Here is a 23,669-nt window from a genome sequence, read left to right on the forward strand (position 1 = left end):
AAAATGTAAGGCTCATTGGAGAGTCACAACAGAAGCACATTTTCCCAAGTAATGAGGTTGTGTGGCTACCTAAATCTGTAATGAAGTTTGAAATTACACCCTTACAAATGGTTGCTGGTTAATGGTGCCTCATTACAAGAATGAAAGTGTCATTTCTTCCATCCCTGAAGTGCTCCAGAAAACACAGGTACAGGGTGGAAAGGAAAAATCCTAGCTCTTGGAAGCAAGAATATTATAATGCTCAATCCTTAAAAGGCAGGAGTGAACTATTTTGTGCATGAAAGAATAAAGAAATAGACATTTGGGTGAAAGGCATCCCCTATGATTCTGCCTTGTTTCATTTATCCCTAGGTATGGGATATACCAGTGTTGCTTTTTTTGCTCTTCTGCTATATTTTAATTTTGATGTAGAGATTCATATTTTGAAGAATAAAAACACTGCAAGCATTGTTATCGACAGAATACCTTTTAAAAAGTCAAAATGTACTCTTACAGGACAGATAGTCATGAAAGTCTCAAGGGGGAAAAAGGAGTCCACTGTGGGTTATACTAGGGATGTATTCATTTTCAGATGTTGCATTTAAAAGTGACCCTCAGGGGCGCCTAGGCGGCTCAGTGGGCATCCAACTTTGGCTCAGGTCATGATCTCACTGTTCCCGGTTTCCGAGTTCGAGGCCCGCATCAGAGCCTGGAGCCTATTTCAGATTCTGTGTCTCCCTCTCTGTCTCTGTCCCCCTCCTCCCCGCTAGTGCTCTGTCTCTGTCAAAAATAAACATTAAACAAATTAAAATAAAATAGAAGTGAACCTCAAAAATATTAATTGTTTCTTTCATGTACTCTCCAAGGTAATAACAACATTCGTCATATTTTGTCTATCTCCTCATCCACAAGTAAGGAGAGTTAACAGCTGGGTTAAGAAGACTTATCATAACAAGGCTTTCATTTTTTAATCAATATTTAAGGGAGACCATTGCTTTAGAATAAGGTATATCCCAACAATGTTTCAGAATAAGAGAATTCTAATATATTTCCTACGTGTCTCGCCAAACTTCAACATCCTACTTTTCCAGATGATCTATGCAATTTTGATTATGACTGCACTTGACAATTAAAGTCTGCAAAAGGTTTTGAAGATGAAATGTCATATAATCACCTGATAACAATAATGAAGGTAATGACTATTCCTAGTCTCTTCTTTCCTACTTCCCAATTATAGTTCTGCCTCTCCTACCAAATTCCTCACATTACCAAATGAATTCTTACACAAACCCCATGGGTCTCACTTTGCCCCCCACCTTTACCTGAGGAGTTTTGTTCCTAATAGGACCTTCCTTTATTCCAGCTCTTAACTCATTTCTCATTCACTGGGATAAAGGCCACGTTTAATGCTGAACCTGAGAAAGCCCATGGAGCAAATGTAGAATGAAGCTTCAAGATAGCATGAGCAAGACATGGGCTCCTGAGCTCTGCCTCGTCCCAGCTCTGGGCAAACTGCTCATCTCTGGTCAACTCTCAGATTCTTCAGCTACCAAATTATTGCAAAGATCCTTTCTAGTTTTAAAACTCTATGTTTTCTCTATTTGTGTTTTATTTCCAAGCCAGTCAGACACATTGAAACCAACCTCTATTCTTCAGGTATAGCACAATTCTCCAGACAATTGCTTCATATGGCCACTCCATTGCTAATATTAAGCCTGCAGGTCCCAAGTGATGGTGGACTTGTGTTTCTCATCAACTCATTCATCTTTGGATCACCTGCTATAAACCAATCTTCATCTATTTTTTCAGTAATATTTCTTCCCTTGGGAAATTTGTTGGTTCCAGGCATCTGTCGACATACTCCCCAAAGACCAGCAAGCAAAAAATTCATTTGCTTTTCCCAACCTCCCCCTACCGTCAATATATTATTCTGATTTGCCGTTAAAGGTATTTCTGTCTCTTCCACTTATTCCTTATGCTCTCCCTACAAAAATGGGCTACCTTTGGTGCAATTTTCCTTTCAAACTCTTTCTGTTTTCCTAATTTTGCAACCTGCTTTGCACTCACTCAGTAATCTGATAGCATTCCCCGGTTGCTACAGCTCAGCACTACCAGAGTCATCTCTGTCAACTTTGATTATGCCCTGGAAGCCCTAAATCGTCCCTATCAAACACCTAAATCTTGACATGACTTATTAAAGTGGAAATCAGTAACCCTTACAATCTGTACCACGGTGAGCATTGTTTTTATTGGCTTTGCATGAACTTCCCTCACCATACCCACAATTTTTACCTTGTTTGCAGCCCTTACCTAAATCAGGGACAGGGCAATAGGGAATGCTTACAAGAAAACCTATTTTCAGGCTATGGGGAAAAAATACCCACTGGTTTAAGCTTGTTATCGTTCAAAACTCATCTTTTTCCTTGGGCACAAAGATAATGAAGTTTTTTTTTTTTTTAATGACTCTAACAACAAGAAAACCCTACCAAAATATTCATCCTCTAGATATTCCCTACTCAGATGTATCATCCCTGTTACAGTGCCATAGAAGACAGTTTCTTTCTTCTTCCTTTTTTTTTCTTTTTAAATTTTTTAAAATGTTTATTTTTGAGATAGAGTATGAGTGGGGAAAGAGCAGAAAGAGGGGGGCAGAGGATCTGAAGCAGGCTCTGTGCTGACAGCAGAGAGCCTGATGTGGGGCTTGAACTCATGAAGAGCAAGATCATGACCTGAGCCAAAGTCGCAAGTTCAACAGACTGAACCACCCAGGGGCCCCTCTTTTTTTTAAAAAAGCAATAATGTATTCAATATTTAAAACCATTTTACCCCATTATTCAAATACAGACTCTAAAGATATCTAAAAGTGCAAGAAGAAATTCTAACAACATTTGTGGTAGAATCAATTTGTTAGAAACACCAACTTCTCTTTTTTGTTAAAGGGTATCATTTTATATATATATATATATATATATATATATATATATATATATATATATATATATCAGGGACTTCAGATAAAACTGAACAGTGCTGAATGTTCTCATTAATCTAATAGTATCTGTGTATGTATGCAGGGCACTTTCTACTTTTCAAAGTAGAAAGGATCTTTACAAACCTCTTGACTAAGCTAATGACTAAGTAATCCACAGATGCTCCCCAGTGAATGCTCAAAGGACTGTTGATTTTCATCAAGAGCACATAGGATATTTTGCAGACTGGGTTCTTTGAATGTAATGGATATTTTATTAAGCTCAAGGTATTTGAAGGGAAAGCTGGTTTGTGAAAGGTTTCACACTGTAAGTCTACTTCCGAGGTTCTCCTTCAACATACATCCTGGGCAAGTCCAGAGCAAGGCCCATAGGCTCAAACCTATAGAGACAGACTGGCTGAGACTTCTGATCTCAGGTGCAAGATTCAAAATTCTGACTCATAAAAACAAATATAATCTAATATCCATATAGATCATTAGCTTCATACTGCCTTGTACTTGGTAGGTTCCCAATTTGATAAATTTAGTCCAACTGATTGTTTCATAAATCAGCAGACCAAAGTAAGTAATCTTTAAAGAAAACTTAAGCATTTTAGTTAATCCTGCCAGTGAAGTGAAGTACCAATTTCATTTGCTAATATCAATCTTTTCTTTATAGTTTAGATCATAATGACCACTTTATAACTGTTTGGGGTTACAAAGGCACCCCCTTAAGAATCTGATAAAAGCTACAGACCCTATCACCAGAAAATCAAACACTTGGAAACACACAGGGACCTAAAATCTACTAAAACCTGTTGATGAATCAGAGGATAAGAAGGTCTGGTCTGAAAACAACCAAATGTGTAAAGGTAGGGTAAGTGGGAGAAAGGAATATGAGACTAAAGAAAAGTGGGAAAAGCTGGAGAAAGGGGTGGAAGAGAGCAGAGACAGGCAAAGAAGAGGCCATAATTTCAAAGGTCAGCTATCAGACTACATGGTTCCACCATCAAATTCTCTCATTTCCTAGATTTCATTTATCTTTATAGTGACCCATTCAACAACAAAGATTGGTATACACCCCACTTTAAAGATGAGAAAACTCAGATTTAAATTGGTTTAAAGAGTTGCGCAAGGTCACATACCAGTACAAGACAGAACCGAGACCCTGACCCACATCCTTGGGTTTTTTTCTGACACGTCCCTGGCTCCTACGTGGAGACATAACTCAGAGAAGACAAAAGAAAGGAAGAAAGAGTGGAGAGAAGCTAAGAAAAGAAAAGAAAGAAACTGAGTGAGGAAAAATAATGTGATAGATTAAAAAGGGAGGTAGGAGGACAGAGATGAAGCTATAAGCAGAGACACTAAGGGGAAAATAAGGCTTTTGGCATCTTAGATGTTATTTAATATTTATTTATTTATTTAGACAAAGAGAACATGTGCACATGAATGGGGGAGGGGGAGAGAGACAGAGAGAGACAGAGAGAGAGAATCCCAAGCAGGCTCCAAGCTGTCAGTGCAGAGCCCAATGTGGGGCTCAATCCCATGATCCATGAGATCATGACCTGAGCCAAAATCAAGAGTCAGACGTTTAACCAACTGAGCCATGCAGGCACCCCTGTCATCTTATATTTTATAACAACAAACAGTGCCCCAACAAAGGAGTAAAAAACTGTCTTCTCCAATCTCAAAACCTAGAAAAAAACTGTAGGGTACTCATCCATATTACAAAAATAGTAAAGAAATAACTAAGATGGAAAGGTGTAAAGAAAGACATCAACAGGTCCCCAAAATAAAGGAGGAAGCAGAGCCTTCTGGAGCCATAGGAAATGACGCGGACTGAAAGCCCAGCATTAACACACAAGTGACAACAGAAACCTCACCTGTCTAGCCTCAGTAACTTTGGACTAGCTCTGGACCCAGAGGGGAGAGAGGATGTGCTTCCCTACAGCTACATGTTTCTCAAACTGGAACAATCTTTGTTCCTAATATTAGCCTTCCAGAGTTGGTACGAATTATTAATTTTTTCCTTTTTTAAAAAATTTTTTTGTGTTTATTTTTGACAGAGAGAGAGAGAGAGAGAGAGAGAGAGCGAGCATGAGCAGGGGAGGGGCAGAGAGAGAGAGGGAGACACAGAATCTGAAGCAGGCTCCAGGCTCCAAGCTGTCAGCACAGAGCCTGACATGGGGCTCGAACCCACGAATGGTGAGATCATGACCCAAGATAAAGTCAGATGCTTAACCGACTGAGCCACCCAGGTGCCTCAAATTTTTTCTTTTTTTTAACATTTATTTATTTTTGAGAGAGAGGGGGAGAGGGAGAGAGAGAGAGAGAGAGAACAAGAGGGGGAAGGGCAGAGAGAGAGGGAGACAGAGAATTGAAGCAGGTTCCGTACTATTAGCACAAAGCCCAATGTGGGCTCAAACCCATGAACTGTGAGATCATGACCTGAGCCAAAGTTGGATGCTCAACAGGCTGAGCTACCCAGGTGCCCCTTATTATTTACTTTTAATGGTTGTTAAAAGCCATAAGTACTGCTTTGGGTAAAGCTGATTTATAAATATTGTTTTATTAACTTGTAGTTCTCCTCACACAAAATCAGAGATGTTTAAATTGTTATCCATGGGAACAGCAAAGCAGATTATGCTCCAGTGGGTAGACATTGTAGATAAACTAAACTAAACTAAACTAAAAAATAACACCCAGTATTTCCATAGAGGGGCTTCAAATCTAATAGGTAAGACTTCTTTATGTTAAAAAAATAATCCAGCAAGAGGCGCCCAGGTGGCTCCATTGGTTAAGCGTCCGACTTCAGCTCAGGTCATGCTCTCACACTCCATGAGTTTGAGCCCCGCGTCGGGCTCTGTGCTGACAGCTCAGAACCTGGAACCTGCTTCAGATTCTGTGTCTCCCTCTCCCTACTCCCTCTCCTGCTTGCACTCTATCTCTCTTCCTCTCAAAAATAAATAAACATTAAAAAAAATTAAAAATAAAAAAATAAATAATCCAGCAAGAAGGAGTGACAAAGGGAACAACATCCCCAAAACCACAAAGAATATACACATCTCCAAAAAGTAACCCTGACTCTGCCTAAAGTTCCACTAGACACAGCAGAGGCTTCAAAAACATATCTGTACCATCTTTGACCGGCTGTCCCAGGGTACAGTTCCCCCAGGGAGACAAGAAAGTGGGGTGTGTCAAGTGCAGGCTCTGGTTTCAAAGGTAATGAAGTATTGGGGCTGAATTTAGAGAATTTGCTGGCAGGAAGTAGCACATCAGCATGTTCAGGATTCAGTTTGCCCCTTTCTAGGGTTACTAGGTTCCTTTAATAAAAACACAAAGGACGCTACTGAGAGCTTGGTTGTGTCACACTACTGGCTGAGATAAGGCAGGGTAAGGTTGAAGAGATTCATCCTCTCCCCCAAAAAGGAGTCTTTGAACAAGTAGGAAGTCAGACACGAGGAAACAACCCTTCATCACAGACAGAAGACTCAACAGGACTGTCAGTAGGGCTGCAGTTTAAATATTCAGATCTCTGCATCCTGATGTGGAATGAATGGGTTCTGGCAAAATCTAAAAGGCTAATAATTGGACAGAAGGGTTAGCGGTAGCACAACATAATGAGGAAACGGCACCCAAAGGCAATATGATGTTTCTGTCCCCCCTTCCTCCCTGCACACTGTCACCTGCTGCACCACTTTCAGGAGAAAATGGAACTAGAAGACATATTTTCCCCTCTGCCTAGTTTTTGCTAGGGTCCTGAGAACTCGACCCTAGACTCCATCTTACACAGACAACAGGCAACTTATGTAACCCTGGGGCAGTACTTCTACTGGCAAAATAAATGAGTTGGAAAGGCTTTGGGTCAGAGTGTGTTTGAAAGTGATTTCTCATTAATACCTTACAGAGTATAATGGCATGTCAACATTCAGAGCCACCACCACTCTAGAATACACTACTAACACACTAGAAAGAAAGCCAATCTACAAAATCGCTCATGGAAGGGCAAAGGGAGAAACTCGTGAGGGAGAAAACACCTATAAGGAATATTAAAGCTGCTCCAACTAGATCGGGAATGGACTATTTAAGGACTTGTTGGCAACTTTTACAGGGTATTTCATTTGTAACAGCAAATGTCACCAAGAGCACTTTGGACCCCAAAAGACATTTTTTTTAATGTTTATTTATTTTTGAGAGGGGAGGGAGGGGCAGAGAGAGAGAGAGAGAGGGAGACAGAGGATCTGAAGCAGGCTCTGTGCTAACAGCACAGAGCCCAATGCGGAGCTAGAACTCATAAACGGCGAGATCATGACCTGAGCCCAAGTTGGACACTTAACCGATTGAGCCACCCAGGTGCCCCCAAAAGACAATTTTTTTTAACAGGTCACCTTCTGAGAAGTTGAGACCAGAGCATCTATGAGCATAACTTAGAATACAACAAGCAAAACAAATAAATTTGTTAAGATACTGGCTTGATCAGTAAGTACAAATAGGAGGAAAATCTGTTTTTTTTTGTTTTTTGCTATGTTTTGTGTTGTTTATGCAGATACTGAATTTCAGAGTAGGAAGAAGTCACCTGAGGGAAAGCTACCCTCCACACTTGGGCTTTTGCAGATGAAGAAACCATAATCATTTCCTTGAGAAGGGTGTCATAACACACTGAGATCTTACCTCTATCTAGTGTGACTCCAGCCCCTAAGAAGGTTCCACAGAGAAAACTTTCCTAAGAAAATGATCCGCTCTTACAATGCTGTCTGGGCTATTATGACACAGGCTTTAGAGTTAGGCAGGACAATTCAGTGTGTGCCAAGCACGAGGGCTTCAAGTACTAAAGAAAGACCTTAGGGATTATCTCCTCTGACTTCCTCACTTTACACAAGGGAAAAAGACGACCCAGAAAAGTAAAGCAACCAGGCCAGAGCTCCCCATGAGGTGGGAATGAGTTTCCTAGTGGTGGCACTACTAACATTTTTTGGACCAGATACGTCTTGGGTGGGAGAGGGCTGTCCTGTGCATTGCAGGATATTTAGTAGCTCCCCTGGCCAATAGCAACCCCCCACCCAATTGTGACAATCAAAAGTGTCTCAAAACATTGCTGAATGTCCTCAGAGAGTGGAAGGGCAGGACAAAATTGCCCCCGGTTGGGAACCACTGGGTTAGAAGCTGAGACAACCAGAAACCAAATCCCTCTCATTCCTCATATGGTGCTCTTTCACTATGTGAACACTTCTTGTTCAATAAATACTTTGGGAATAGGGAGAACTGATTAAGGCATTAAGCTATCACTAATACTGAGTACATGTTAAATGATATTATTAACGAGCTCTTAAGAATGAGCCTTTAAATAGCAGTCCTAAAGATATGAACCAAATACATTTATCCATCTAATTGTATGTTCCTGACATGAATATAAATGCATATTTTCATGTACATCTATGAAACAATGAGTCTCTCCGTTTTGGCTGGGCAAAATATGGTAGTGTCAGTTAAAAGATACTTCAGGGAGAAATTCCTCTAAAAATGGCAAAATTTCTTACCATCCTTAAACAAACTCACTACACATTGCACCTAAATATAGATCATCTTTTTTTGTAATTAACAAGAAGAGACCCTGATTGCCAAGTTATTTAATCATCTTATTATAAAGATCAGACGCTCAGTTCAAAGAGCTGCAGTTTCCTAAAATAGTGCTTCAAAACAGTGCCAGATTCCTTATTAAACACAGAGGAGAAAATCAGGCTTAAAAATTGAGGATGCACAGCTTCTACCACCAGCAGCCACCTCTGATTTTGGAGTTCCAGATAACTACGGTTTCAGATATTACCTGTTTCTCTTTTTCCGGTGTTCTCTATTAGAATTTTCTGATTCACTACCACTGCTCGTGTTACAGCGTGAGCGTGACCTGAGGACAAAATGAGAAGAACAAAAGAAAAAACCCACATTTATGACAAATAAAAAAATTTCATGAAGGTTCATATTGGTTCTTTGGAATGACTTTTGCAGTGAAATGACTAAGCCAAACATAAGTAGCTGTATCATCCCTCCCTCAGTCAGTGTTACTCAATTCAGTAAGACATCCGAATGAGTCTACAGACATGTGAAAGCAGATGAAGGCAAATGTCACCATGCTCCCCAAAAAGACCACAAAATCAAGCACTTCCAACAGAACTCTGACACGGCAAAGCTCTAAGTCCCTGTGGTAGCCTAACTATGGACACAAAGTCCTGTCACATCCCCCACCCATCGACAGAGGTAGAGTCTATTTCTCCTCCCTTTGAATTAGCCCTGGCCCTGTGACTGACTTCATCAACAGAATGACATGGAAGGGATACTCTGCCAGCTCCAGGACTATCTCTTAACAGGGCTGGTAGCTCCTGCTTCCTCCCAGCCGCCATCTCAAGAAGCCTAGACCAGCCAGGGAGAGAGAGACCACAGAGAGAAAGAAGCCCCAGGCCTCCTACCATTCCGCCAAGACAAAAACCATGAGAGAGAAAGGCCTCTTGAATATTCCAGTCCTAGCTGCCATCTGACTGCAGCTTCATGTGAGACTAGTGAAACCAACCTGTTCATCAACGGAATCATATAACATACATATGGTTTTTGCTTTAAGCCACTAAGTTTTGGGGTGGTTTTAATATAGCAATAGATAACCAAGAGAGTTCCTCGGAGATACAATGAAGCAGAAAAAAAGAGTAATTGCTAAGGATGCTACAGAAGGTAAGATTGAGAAACTGAAGCCAAAACTGACATTTGAAAGTCAATTTTTTGATCATAGCCTTAAAGTAGCCACTAATAAAATCATAACGACAACAACAAAAAAATCCCCGTTCTTGCTTCAACTCTGAGTAGTGCTAATCCTTCCTCCCTCTCCCTGACCCTCCTTCCATTTTTACTTTTTTACCTCCTTCTTTGCTTTAGATCTGAGTCTTCACCACTGTTATGGGCTTTCCTATAGAAAACAAATAAATGAAGATATTAAAGAAAATAGAATGTGATCAGTTGGCTAAGGAAAACACAGCAAAATAAGTTTCACTTCAGTTAATGCATCTCAGTTTTGTATTCTTTAATTCACCAAATATTTAAATCATACAATACACCCAGTCCCAGAAGTAGAACAGAACACTGGCCTCAAAAATCCAGCAACCTAACAGAGGTTGCAGACAGTCTACAAACAACAATGCACAACACGTCTGTTAAATTCTATTCATCTGAAGCTAGGGTTGTCTGCAGTTCCTAGGTCTGTAATCTGCCCAGTCAAGTTCTGCCATAATCTAAATGATGTCAGCTCTTACTTACATGCCCTTTCTAACACCCTGGCCCGTGACCAAGTCCCTTGACCATTTTTCGGATGACCTCTTTACGATAACTCAGCAATCCACATCATGGCCACACTTTGGACATTATCATCTGTAACCACCTCCAAACTTTGGTCTGTGACCACAATCTCTTCCCCTTCCTGTTTATACCTCTGAACAGCTTTGATGGGGCCTCCTGGTTAAACATGCAGGCTCTGGAGCCAGACAACCTGAACGTGACTCCCATCTCCTCCACTGAGGAGTTGTGTAATTTTTACTTCTCTACTAAGTGCTTTAGTTTTAATGGAACCTCCCGCAAGAGTTGTTATGAGGATAAAATGAATTAATACATTTAAAATGCACAGAGTAGGACCTGACTCACTGAAGCACCCAGTAAATGTTAGCTGTTATTATTATTGCTTTTTTTCCACTACTTCCATTCTACCTTTCTTTGATCTCAATAGGACCGTTTGTTTATTGACCTTGCTACTTTCCGTCAGCTTTTCTTGGCCTTCTTCCTGACTCAACTGAGATTTCCTTCATTCCGATAACATGTATGCCAAGACTCAGAACTTCCTCCAACTCTCTGTTTTTGGTTCAGCCTTTTGGGCAAGATCCCATTCATGGGTAAATCCAAACTATCCAGGTCCTCTAAGCCAGCCTTCAACAGCTAGCTGAGCAGTCCTGGAGGGAGTTACACAAAAGGGCATATTAGTTACACTACAAATCCATGTTCATAAACTTCAGGTGAATCCACAACATCCTAACGCCTTTCTATGATCTAAATACTCTCTCTCTGCAAAGCAGTTTCAAACACTTTTTACCTTGTAACCCTCTGATACACTGGTCCCTCTGCATCGGCAGTTGACTTTGTTCTCTCCTTCCAAAGGCAAAAGTAGCCATCAGATGGCAACTCTTTCATCTTCCTGTTACCAAAAATAAAAAATGCCTACATCTTCCTCTGTTATTTACAGATCTGTCCTCACAACTAAGGTCAGTCTCTCCACCTGTGTTGTGTGGGTCCTATCACCTCTTAACTTCTCAATGACTTTCAGTAACTACTGTCTTATCCCTGACTTGCCCTTATGGAAAATTCTTTTACCAGCTTTTCACGTTACCAAGTTTCTACTATTTAAACACGCACACATCTACTTGACTCCACATCCCCCTTCATCTTTTTCCCAGTCTCTCCTCTCTCCTCCAAAGCACCAAACTTCTTAAGAGAGGTGCCTAAGCTCCTTATCTCTGTTCCTTAACCCTTTATTGCATGTGTCTTCACACTCTGATGGGCAGACATGGCTCACGCCACATTCCCCCATTTCTTAAAAATACATATATCAAACAACATAATGTTGAGAGGTCTCTGTCCCTATATCAAAATTTTCAATAATTTTTATTTAGTATAAACACAACTATATATATGTTCACAGATTATCTATACAGCGTTTAAGGAATACAATTCCATTCTTGTATTGGTTTTACAATTATTTTAAGAGACAATAATTGCCTGGTTTTCTATGTACATATCATTTCCTTAGTTTTCCTTATTCTTATCACTAATTCTTCACCTAAACTCTGAGAGCTACAAAACTCTTCCTGAGATGTATGAACACTTAGGACATCATCCCTGGACCCCTGTGCCCTCCTGCTCACATCCGGATGGTCTATTCCCTAGTACTGCTGTAGAAACATCACTCTGATTACTCTCTTCACTAAAATCCAGGGAATTCTTTCCGCTTCTTTGTAATAGACCCCCTATTTCTAGTTGTCATGACTCCTTGTCTTGTTTTTGGAGAACATATCTTTCAGTTGTTAAGAAAGTCTGCCTATCAGGTACATTTTTTTTTTTTTTTTAGAACTGGAATTTCTCAAAATATCTTTATTTGACTATGTAATTATAGTTTATCTGGGCTTAAAATCCTAAATTTAAAAGAACGTCCCCTCAGCATTTTGAAGGCAATGCTTATCTTCTTTCTCTGATATTGCTGTTAATGAGCCCAATGTCACCATTCTGATTTGTCAACATTTGTGCATGAACTTTTTTTCTCATAATCCTCCCTCCTTCCAACTTTTACAAAACCTCTCTTAACCTACAATGCTTTAAAATTTAATGATAATGGATCTTGGAATAGATCTAATTTTCTAATCTATTATGCCAAATGCCCAGTAGCTTCTCTCTATAAAGTTTGATTATTCAGTCTGGAATATGTTATACTTTGTTATACTACTTCTTTAATAGTTTCCTCTCCTGCATTTTCTTTTTTTTTTCCTCCCTAGAAATTTCATTAGTCAAATGTTTGATATCTAGGTTTGATCATTTTTATCCTCATTTCCACATATCTGTTTTGTTTTTGTTCTGCTTTGGGGATGATTTCCTTAACTTTACCTTCCAAACCTTCTATTGATTATTTTAAATTCTGCCACAGGAATATGAAGTCTAAGAATTCCCACTTGTTCTTCTCATATCAAAATTTTCTTTTTTCTAAAGATAATTATACTTCTAAGACATTTTCTTTCTTAAATCGTCTCTATTTCCTGTGAGTATATACACATGCTCCTTACTCTGACTCTGTCTTTCCAAACAGAAGCAATCCTCAAATGTCAAGTGATGACGGCTCTCTCCTCATATTTAAGAATTAGGCACTAAAAAGACTGGAACCCTCTGGATGGTGCAGACCATGTTAACTGATGGCTTCACTGTGGTGTGGAGCAAAGTAATGTGGGTAATCTCAACCATTTCACTGGAGGATCCCTTGAAAGTTGGTATCTGTAGGTCTTTTGGATCTTGGATCTGTCTTTTGTACAGCGAGAGTCTCTGATCTCATGCTTGGGAGGTACAAACCTGGCGTCTAGCATTCTGGGAATAAAGAGGGAAGGTACCTCTTTAGTAAGCAGATTTTCACTCTTTTGACTTTTCCTATGGCCACAATTTCTCTTTTCTCTTAAAGCAATTTCCTTTGAAGGTAACTCTCTTCAACTAAGCCAAATAAATGCTGGAGTTTCCCTCAGCTCTGTCACTGGCTTGGTGTTTGCATTCTATCTATAGTATCTATCTAGACAACCTCGTCTCTGTTTCATATTTCAATTTACATCTTTAAGAAATTTACCTTTTAGACGACAGCCAATCTATCTCCAGACTTCTACCCAACAATCCATGTGAATCCTGCACTTAAACTTCTCAAAAATACCATAAATTCTACATATCAAAAACCAAACTCACAGTTGTCCTTTTCAAGCCTGTAATGTCCCAGTGACTGTTATTTCAGTGCATCACACTTTAAGTCTGGATTTCATTCCTCACATCTATCACTCCTTCACCCCTCATATCGATCCTCCCAACTCTCCCGATGGGTCTCAAAACCACCCACTTTCTTAAATCTTCACATCACCATCTTGGCCCAAGCTCGTATTAGCCTTCACCAGGGCTTGCACAGTAGCCTGCTGCCAGGCTCTCTCTTTCCACTACTGCCCTCATCCACCTTTGCTCCATAGGACAAGAAAGCTCATCTTTACGTGATACCAATGTGATCTTGTTATAACCCCCTTCTAAAACCTACTGGTCTAACAACCCACATCCTCAACAAGGCTCAGGTGTCCTAGGAGGTGTTTTCTCTCTGGACTCATTTCTAACACATTTCTGTTCACTCTTTATGCTTGAGCAACACTAGCAGCCGGTAAGCCTTCTCATGAATGTTCCCCACTCCCTTCCAGAGGCTTCCAAAGCTTCCGTGCATGCTAACTCCTCCAGCTCTCTTTGCCTACTCTTGTCTCATATTCCAGTTCAAAAATCCAGCCTCTGGGAACCTTTCCCTGGCCTCCCTGACTCATCAACTCAGCAAAACTTCCCCTAATAGTCCTGGTTATACAGGTATTTGGATGATCAAAGTTATCAAGTGGTTACTCTTGGGACACGTGTACTTTTCCGTATGCATGTTAGGTTTCAATAAAAAGTTTTCTAAAATACCCCAAAGCACCACATAACTCTCCGTCAAGAATATATAAAAGTCTGAAGTGCACATGCATTTATATGATTCACATATTTCTTTCTCAACAAACTGTAAACTCCCAAAGCGCAGGGACTCTCTTGGGTGATATTTAACACAGTGCCTACATAAAGTAGGCACTCAATAAATATTTCTGAGTGTAAAGATGGATAGGGGTGAAAACTGTATTGTCAGAAGGTAGGCTGGCTTTCTTTTTCTAGAACAGGAACATTTAAAGCAGGCTTCAGGATCTCCATGAACCATGAAAATTACATGAAAGTGTGTACATATATCTAATTATGTACTTTTTCCCCCTAAGGAATGATCCAACATTTCATTAGATTCTCAGAGTCCTCTCACCCAAAAAAGGTTAAGGGTCAGTGTTCTAACCTCATCCAGAATTTGACAGATGTACTCATCTAATGACAAACAACTGGCAAAATATAAAATTTTGATATCTTCTATAAAACATGTTATTCTGGCATCCATTACAAAATAGAATAACAGAATCCGGTTATTAAATTTAAGTTCTTGAGATTCTTCTATGCTTTTCACAAATCTCAGTTTTAAATGCCAGAGTTACTCTAGCCATGTAAGGATTTGTGCCCAGGGGCAAGGTAAATATCTGTGAAGATAAAACAAGACTGACAAGGACAGGGACACTCAGAGGGCATTTACAGTGGAAAGAAACAAAGAATGAGCTTTAGCTCTTCTTTGCCCACATGTAGCAATGGCTAGTCTCAAAACATACATGCCCAATAAAAGACCTTTCAAGTGATACACATAACTGGACAGAAGGCTCTACGGCCGCTCGGACAACAAGATTCTCTTCCCTATGAATCAAAACAGTCTTTCCCCTGGACTGTGTCAATGAAAGGACCCTGTATCCACTCACCACAAGTACTTGTCTGTACTTCACAGGAAGCCAACAGAAAATGTATCTCAATATAGAAGTCATTAAGTCTAGATTTCAGAACGTATATACTCCAGACTATTGCAAGCAATTAGTTTGAGAAAAAAAATGTAAATTTTGGTATATTTTAGCAAAACTTGATAAATTCATTTCCAAGTGTGTTAAAATCAAAATGGCCATCTGCTCAACATGTACAATAATTTTATACAGGGAATGCTGTCAAAGTACACTAGCAATTAAGGACGAAAAACTATACAAACCTGTGTCTTTAACAATAATCACGCAGTGCCAAATTCTTAATATATTTAGTAGTTCTCACTACCCATACCCTCTCAAAACACAGAGGCACTCTAAAGTATCTCCCAGTGGTATTGCCTTGGTTTTAAGTGTTGTCCATGTTGAACCAATCCTTAATAGGGAAATCTTTCCTCCTGCTTTACTTAAATGATGATTAATATCCTTGCCTTTTTCAGACATGTAGATCTGTATCCAAACCCAGGTGTGTCACAAAGGACAGCTACCTTACCTCCCCCTAGCCTCTGTTTTCTCATCTGGGCCAGGTATTTTCCATTGGTACTTAGCCCATCCAAACCCATCAATAATCTCCCTTGTTTTGTCAAGACTAGAAGCCTGAGGGGCACCTGGGTGGCTCAGTTGGTTAAGCATCTAGCCTCGGCTCACGTCATGATCTCATGGTTCGTGAGTTCGAGACCCACATCAGGCTCTGTGCTGACAGCTCAGAACCTGGAGCTTGCTCCGGATTCTGTGTCTCCCTCTCTCTCCAACCCTCCCCTGCTCTCACTCTGTCTCTCTCAAAAATAAATAAACATTAGGGGCGCCTGGGTGGCTCAGTCGGTTAAGTGTCTGACTTCAGCTCAGGTCATGATCTCACAGTCCGTGAGTTCGAGCCCCACGTCGGGCTCTGTGCTGACAGCTCAGAGCCTGGAGCCTGCTTCAGATTCTGTGTCTCCCTTTCTCTCTGCCCCTCCCCTGCTCATGCTCTGTCTCCTTCTATCTCAAAAATAAATAAAACATTTAAATAAACAAACCAACAAACAAACATTTAAAAAAAAAAAAGACTAGAAGCCTGAAAACTATTTTCCCAGACTCCTTTGCCAGCTGGGTTCCACTTAGAGAGACACCCAAGTGAGATCTGGAGGCAGGTATGCTTCTGACATCCCTGTGCATTCACGCTTGCACTCCTGAGCAGTGGGAGCCCCATAGCATTAGCTACAGCAGTGGCACCTCTAGCAGGGGCAGCAACAGCAGTTGCTACAGTAGTGGTGCCCACAACAGCATGAGCAACGAGCACAGATTCATGAAGCCCAGTTCAAAGGTGGACACAGTTTTTGATCTCCAAGTAATACCCCACTCTCCTTTAATCCTGTCAGCCCAGGGGCAGTATAGCATCCGTATCTCAGGGGTGCACCCTCCCTGCCTTTTGTTCCTTCAATGCTTCTCACACTTGTGTGCAATTCCCCACATTAATCCCTCTGTGCTGGCAATGCCTAGTGACTGATACATATGCCCATTTCTATAGGGTTATTACAAGGATCAGATAATATGTAGCAAGCAATTTTGCTCAGTACTTGGACCATGATAAATGCCAACTATTATTCCTTTATTCTATCTAATCACTGGTGGTCATGATTTAGCTCTGCCTTTCCTACCTAGTAGGTGAAAGTGTTATTGACCTTTGTCTCCTTAACCACCTAAAGATTTCATTGAAGCCGGACCTGGTTTGAGAAAGCTGGGGAACAAGACTCTGGGAAACTGGCAGAAGTGGAAGGAAATCAAATGGGATGAACTAGCAAGTATCAACAAGGGCACAGAATAAAGAAGGTCTTCTGCTTTCCAGATCCACGGTGATCATGATGGTTATCTGAGAACATGACCTGAACTTCCCGTAAGTATAAAAGTTACCTATAAAATACCAGTATGCAGGCACTCAAAGTGAAACACAGTCTCTGTGATGTAGGAATGAAATGAATTTCACTGGTTGGTCATTTCTAGGTCTTTTCTCAGACCTGTTACATGGCCCAGCCTGCTTTTCAGAGAGTCCAAAACTTCTAGATATGGACTTTCTTTTTTTTAATGAAGTACACACAAATATAATCACAAAAACAACCTGACCTGCTGGGTAAAATGTAACAGCATCCATTTTCTCTGTGTTTGGAAAGGGGCTTTGTTAAAATTTACGCAACAACATCAGTCTGGAAAACAGAGCACCAAGCCTCAGCTAAGATCTACCTATAAACGTAATTTTGTCCTCTCAGGTCAGAACATTTAGTATCTTTTATATATTAAAATAATCATTAATATATATTATATATGTTATATATTTATACATACCATATAATATATTGTTAAAATATGTACATAATATATATTTTTTTAACTTATCAGTCTTAATAGCAATATAGAAAGCAAGTTCCTATCAGTATTTTATGAAATTATTCTCTGAAACTCTGTTTAAAAAGAAATGCTTTTATCTCAATAGAACATAAGCTTTCTGTTATCCTAAGGAGACCGCCATGATGTTATGAGAATAACTTGTGGTAAAAAAGTAACTGGGACCCAGACTTTCTGTTGAAAACTAAAAATCAAGCAGTAATGTTCAGCTCACCTCCTCCTTGTCGTCTGTACAGAGTCATCGCTCCCACAGGAGGGGTTTCGGCGACGCGAGGAGGGGAACTTCGGGGATTTCATGCGGTCACTGGGAGAGTTGTAGAGTCCGCTGGAGTGGGAGAGGAATGGTCAACAATGCTCGAAGAGGGCTTGGAGGAGCAGACACCCCAGCCCAGATCTACACAAGTATTCATACTCTCAGGGGAATACTGGATCAAGGGCATCCAGCTCTCTTTGCTGACAAGATTTATTCAAAGAAAAGAGAGGTAAGGGGCACCTGGGTGGCTCAGTAGGTTAAGCATCTGACTTTGGCTCAGGTCATGATCTTACAGCCAAGAGTTTGAGCCCCGTGTCAGGTTATCTGCTGACAGCACAGAGCCAGCTTGAGATTCTCTCTCTCCCTCTCTCTCTCTGCCCCTGCCCTGCTCTCGCATGTGCTCTCTCTCAAAATAAATAAAATAAAATAAAGTAAAATACAAATAAAAGAGGGGAAATTATCATTAGTATGTCATTTGGAGTTCAGAAATATACTCTCTTATTCTAAACCATCATAATGACCTTTCAAGCAGTTTCTTAATACACACTGCTTTCTCTTCCTATCTTTCCAGGAGAAAGTTTCATGTTAGGATATATCCTGTTGATTTCTACTTCAGAAGTTCCCGGTCATGCTGATTTAGGAATCTGACTGCCATGTCCATAGCTAGTAATACCCAGCCACAAAGCAGTTGGATTCCCTTATTTAATGAGCTGCAATTGCTAATCCCACTTCTACTGTTCTCCTTCAGAAAAACAATGATTCTCTTTACCTCTGGGGGCCATTTTCTTCCCATGGTGCATGAGATTTGTTTCTTTGGATATCAGGGCTGTTCTCATTCTTTGCTTTCTTAAAGCTTTAATTTAAAAAAAAGAAAAGAAAAGAAAAGAAAAGAAAAGAAATTAACTAGAGAATAAATGGGAGTTAACTTACTTCTTCAGTGAAATTGTTTAACAAAATGTTTTAAAATGTAGTCTTTAAAAAAATATTTTAACGTTTATTTATTTTTGAAAGAGAGACTGAGACAGAACACAAGTGAGGGAAGAATAGAGAGAGAGGAGACACAGAATCCAAAGCAGGCTCTAAGGCTCTGAGCTGTCAGCACAGAGCCCGACACAGGGCTCAAACCCATGAACCATGAGATCATGACTTGAGCCGAAGTTGGATGCTTAACCAACTGGTCCACCAGGCACCCCTAAAATGTGTTTTATTTATACTCGTGACTCATTCCAAAAATGGGGTGCCTGGGGCGCCTGGGTGGCGCAGTCGGTTAAGCGTCCGACTTCAGCCAGGTCACGATCTCGCGGTCCGTGAGTTCGAGCCCCGCGTCAGGCTCTGGGCTGATGGCTCAGAGCCTGGAGCCTGTTTCCGATTCTGTGTCTCCCTCTCTCTCTGCCCCTCCCCCGTTCATGCTCTGTCTCTCTCTGTCCCAAAAATAAATAAACGTTGAAAAAAAAAAATTAAAAAAAAAAAAAAAATGGGGTGCCTGGGTGACTCAGTTAAGCATCCGCCTTCGGCTCAGGTCATGATCTCGTGGTTCGTGAGTTCAAGCCCTGCATCGGGCCCTATGTTGACAGCTTGCCAGGTCATGATCTCGTGGTTCGTGAGTTCAAGCCCTGCATCGGGCCCTGTGTTGACAGCTTGCCTCAGATTCTGCCTCCCTCTCTGCTCTCCCTGCCTGTGCGCTCTCGCATGCATTCTGTCTCAATCAATCAATCAATCAATCAATCAATAAATAAATATCAAAAAGAATACGAAGTGGCGGCCTAAAAAAATTCATGTCTCCAGCAAGTACTTTTGGGTCTCCTCTCCACCTTTTTTTCTAGTATTACTGCTTTAAGTCAACAAAAGCCAGGTCATCCACTGTTAAGGAACTTTAAGGAGAGTCTACCTGAAGGAAGCTAGGGCAAGTGTTAAGGCAAGAAAAGAAGAAAGCTGAAAAGGAAGGAAAGCTGGGGTATTGGGGCTCATGGGGCTTACTGCCTCTTTTCAGCTCTGCACGTGGGTCTAAATCTATGCAGGTTGGTCAGCTCTGGATAGGCTCACGGTACCCAAATTGACCTTTCCCAGTCTCCCGTTTCCTCCATATCTTGGCTTCCTCCTTCCAAATCAGAATGACTTTTAAATGCTGTTTCCTCACCTAGTATCGTCTTTCTGCCTAAGAATGTAAATATAACTGAGTTGTTATTCAATCCAAACAAATTTTTTTAGACACACATGGGCAGACACAGAGAAAAGCCTGGGGCCACCAGTGGCAGAGGGGAGGTGTATTACCTCTTATTTCCTGGGAGTCTCAGCCTCAGAAAAAGAGAGCTGCTTAACTCCCAATCCACATTGAACCCTGGCTTTTTGAGGAATCCTCTACATAACTGTCCTTGAATAGTCACAGCAGGGTTCTTTGTAAGAGCCAACAAAGAAAGAGCAACAAATGACAAGGTCATTTCAAAAAGGAAAATAAACTTGTATCCTAGCATACCATACCCATAGGGAATTCATATAAGCCTGGGGCACCTGAGTGGCTCAGTTGGTTAAGTTTCTGACTCTTGATTTCAGCTCAGGTCATGATTTCATAGTTCTTGAGTTCAAGCCCTACATCCAGCTCTGTGCTAACAGTGTGGAGCCTGCTTGGGATTCTCTCTCTCCCTTTCTACTCCTCCCCGGATTGTGCTCTCTCTCTCTCTCTCTGCCCCTCCTCTACACATGTACACACTCCCTCTCCCTCTCAAAATAAATAAACTTTAAAAAAACCTAAAAAATTATAGATTTGACAAAGGCACTTAACTCATTGCATTAGCATATAGTATGTAGGTTTTATTTTTGACCAATATATTATTTTGATCAAAATTAAGTAATCTTTTGAAAATCAAATGCCCGAAGTAAAATCTTACTTTTGAAATGAGGAGAAGTAATAAATATGGTAGACACGTAATACACCAGTAGAAAGTGTGTGTGTTTAATAAATCAGAAAGCAAAAGCGAAAAGAGAAAAGGGAGATTGAGAAATTCAGTTGGGAGATGAAAGGGGAAATGGGAGAGCAGGCGAAAGTTAAAGAATAATGAAATCCTGGGTGGCTAATTAATTGCATTCACTCCCTAAGCCATTTCTCATCTGGAGCTTGAGTGGGAAAATCTGGCCGCCCTTCAGGTATCAGTCCTATCGGCAAGAATGCAGTTGTAAAGGGGATTGAACTCCTTCTGTACATTCTAAAAAGGCTTGGGATCTGAATTTCATGCCAGATTACTGTTCTTATGTTGGACTTACCATAAGCGTACCCTGTACATACAGATTAAGCTGACGCTCTAGCCACAGCTGTGAGGCTAAGGCAAACACAGTCAACTCTAGCGTATGCAAAGGCAAAGAACCTGTCATTCCAAAAAGAATCTATAAAGGGAGTGTCCTGGAACTAAACAAAAGAAACTGTAGGCAAAACCCTGAGGAAAACACCGCAACTCTGAGAATCCTCGTATCTTACAGTTATTTTGCTAGGATATTATTATAAACTGTATTCCTCAATCTAGGTGAATGAAGACACCATTATTTACTAACAAAAGATGGAGTCGATGATCAAAGAAGTCTGTCAAGGTCACATATTTCTGACTGCTTGGATTTCTCCATGATGTAGGGAGCTATCTCTATAGACAAAGTGAGCTGATGAAAGCTGCTCATTGTATTTCTCAAATGCTGGTCCGTGAACATAATTGGAGATAGGAAAAACTGACGCAGAAACAGCGTCTTAACAGAGAACAAGGCTGATCTTTCATGGAAACAATCCATGTAATATATTGAGAGAAAGTCTTTCTGCTGGGGATTGCTGCTGGGAAAATTGATGCAGAGGACCATGACAACTCTTCATACATATGCAATCACTGACTTCTGAAGCCCTGCACCTCTAAATGCTATAAACCCTCTTTCCAGGGCCACAGTTCAGTGCACCACGGTAATGAACACAGCACATTAAACATGAATATCATCTACTTTATTTCACAGGTCCCTCTGAGTAAGTCCATTATATCATGCCATTTTAAAAAGCACGTGGAATTTTCCCTGGGCTGCTGAGAACGCAGATCACAGACTGAGAGTTCACCATGCCAGCAGGAGCATTTCCTTCAAATGAGAGAGGCAGGTCCTGATGTTTCTATTCCACTGGCATCTTTCAGGTATTCTTTCTCGCAGACTATTTCGATCAAACGTATTAACTATCAAAGGAAAGAGATTCTTAACCTTGCCAACAGGGAAAAGCATTTTTGTGACAGCACACACTAGTATGTTCTTTCGGTTAACTGACTGACCTTTTTATTGGTGAAGGTGCAGTGATTTGAGTTGTTCCTTCATTTTCTCCATTTTCCATGTTTCCTGTTACTCGATTGACGCTGTTTGATCCTAGGAGCAAAGAGGGGGAAGGAAAGATGGAAGAAAAGAGACAGTGGTGAGAAAAACAAAAGGAGACAAGAAGTTATTTTAAACTCCAACTTCAGGGACATCGTGGCACATTTTATTGATAAATTATAATTCTAAATAAATAATGAATCACCCAGTAAATCTTAGGTACCATTTTCTGACATGTACTGAGCCTTTAATACATAATCGTGTCCAAGAGGGTCTAGGATATGACACCACTTTAAAATGGGCCCTTTTGAAACTTTAAGAGTTAACTAAGTCCCCACTTCATGGATATTTAGACTACTAAAATAGGATTCTAAGATATTTAGCACTATACACTGGTATGTAAGACCTAATAACCAATCCCTGGTAACCACGTTGTGAAGAAATTACTGTTTTTTGGCATGCCATGATAGTCCCCATTCTAAATCAGACCAAAAATATTTCAACTTATAATGTAAATGGCAAAAAAAAAGAGTAATATAGATGTGATTTCTATCACTCACATGGGGAAAAAAAAAGTTTTCAAATGTGTTTTTTTTATGCAAACATCCCTAAAAGCCTAAAACTGACTGTTTAAAAGCTACTATTCCACATATTTGCATACAGGCTAGACGCACCAGCAGAGGGAGCCCCCGGCAGACACAATGTTGGAAATCATGATTCAAATAAAGGTAAGTGAAATGTCTAGGCCCATCGAGGAAGTCTGGATCCCATTCTCAGAAGGGAGGCTGTTAAGTCTGCAGGGGAAGTGACACATGGGCACTGATGATGACGACTCCTCTCAAGTGGTATGCACCTCACTCTGGGAAGTGCAGGAAAAACCAGCAAGGGGACCCCCAAAGTCCTTGTTCAATTAACTCTAGGTGACATGCAGGTTGTTTTCTTCAAAGTGGCATCTTGCAGAAGTATATCCAGAGTTCAAGTCCTCTGATCCTAATAGTAATCACCACTAACCACTGATAGTTTTTGAGCCATGAAGTGAGGTTGTAATACTATTAAGAGCTAATATTTATTGAGCACTTACTATGTATCAGTTGCTATCCCAAGCACTTCATGTCTATTTACTCATATAATCTTCAAAATAATCCTAAAAGGTTAATATTATCCCCATTGTTAAAGATAAGAAAAACGGGCCTTTCCCAAGGTCCTACAGCTCATGAGTGGTGGGACCAGCTTTGCAAACCAGCAGTCTGGTGCCAGACATTAGCTCTAAACCACCTTGCATAGGTTTCCATGTGCCACCTGCACCCCACCCTCAAACAGTTCAAAATTAAGGGTCCGCTGGGAGAGACACACTCTTTAGAACACTTGGAGGCATGTTTGACTACTCATCAGGAAAAATAAACAGTAATGAATACACCTTGGACAGAGAAAACAGTGGTTTCAATTAAGAGCTCCAAAAACGATCACTATAAGGAATTTGACATGGATTCAATATCTGAATTTTGTTCCTATTTTGGAATTCTGAAATGGAAAGGTAAGACTG

General features: G+C 40.5%; 1 protein-coding gene across 5 annotated transcripts in view; it reads right to left on the minus strand.

Moving 5' to 3' along the window:
- Positions 1-23,669, minus strand: part of EPB41L4A (erythrocyte membrane protein band 4.1 like 4A) — a 256,036-nt gene that overhangs the window by 27,385 nt on the left and 204,982 nt on the right. For 3 of the 5 annotated variants that reach the window (XM_045500748.1, XM_045500775.1, XM_045500783.1), the window contains exons 14-18: positions 22,090-22,180; positions 18,573-18,656; positions 17,765-17,875; positions 9,849-9,896; positions 8,772-8,849 (exon numbers count right to left, since the gene is read on the minus strand). In XM_045500748.1, the coding sequence (XP_045356704.1) occupies positions 8,772-8,849; positions 9,849-9,896; positions 17,765-17,875; positions 18,573-18,656; positions 22,090-22,180 (412 nt within the window). The remainder of the gene's footprint in view (positions 1-8,771; positions 8,850-9,848; positions 9,897-17,764; positions 17,876-18,572; positions 18,657-22,089; positions 22,181-23,669) is intronic. The other 2 variants (XM_045500758.1, XM_045500766.1) reach the window with 2 other exon arrangements.

Source organism: Leopardus geoffroyi, chromosome A1 (genome assembly GCF_018350155.1).
Source record: "Leopardus geoffroyi isolate Oge1 chromosome A1, O.geoffroyi_Oge1_pat1.0, whole genome shotgun sequence".
Lineage (NCBI taxonomy): Eukaryota > Metazoa > Chordata > Mammalia > Carnivora > Felidae > Leopardus > Leopardus geoffroyi.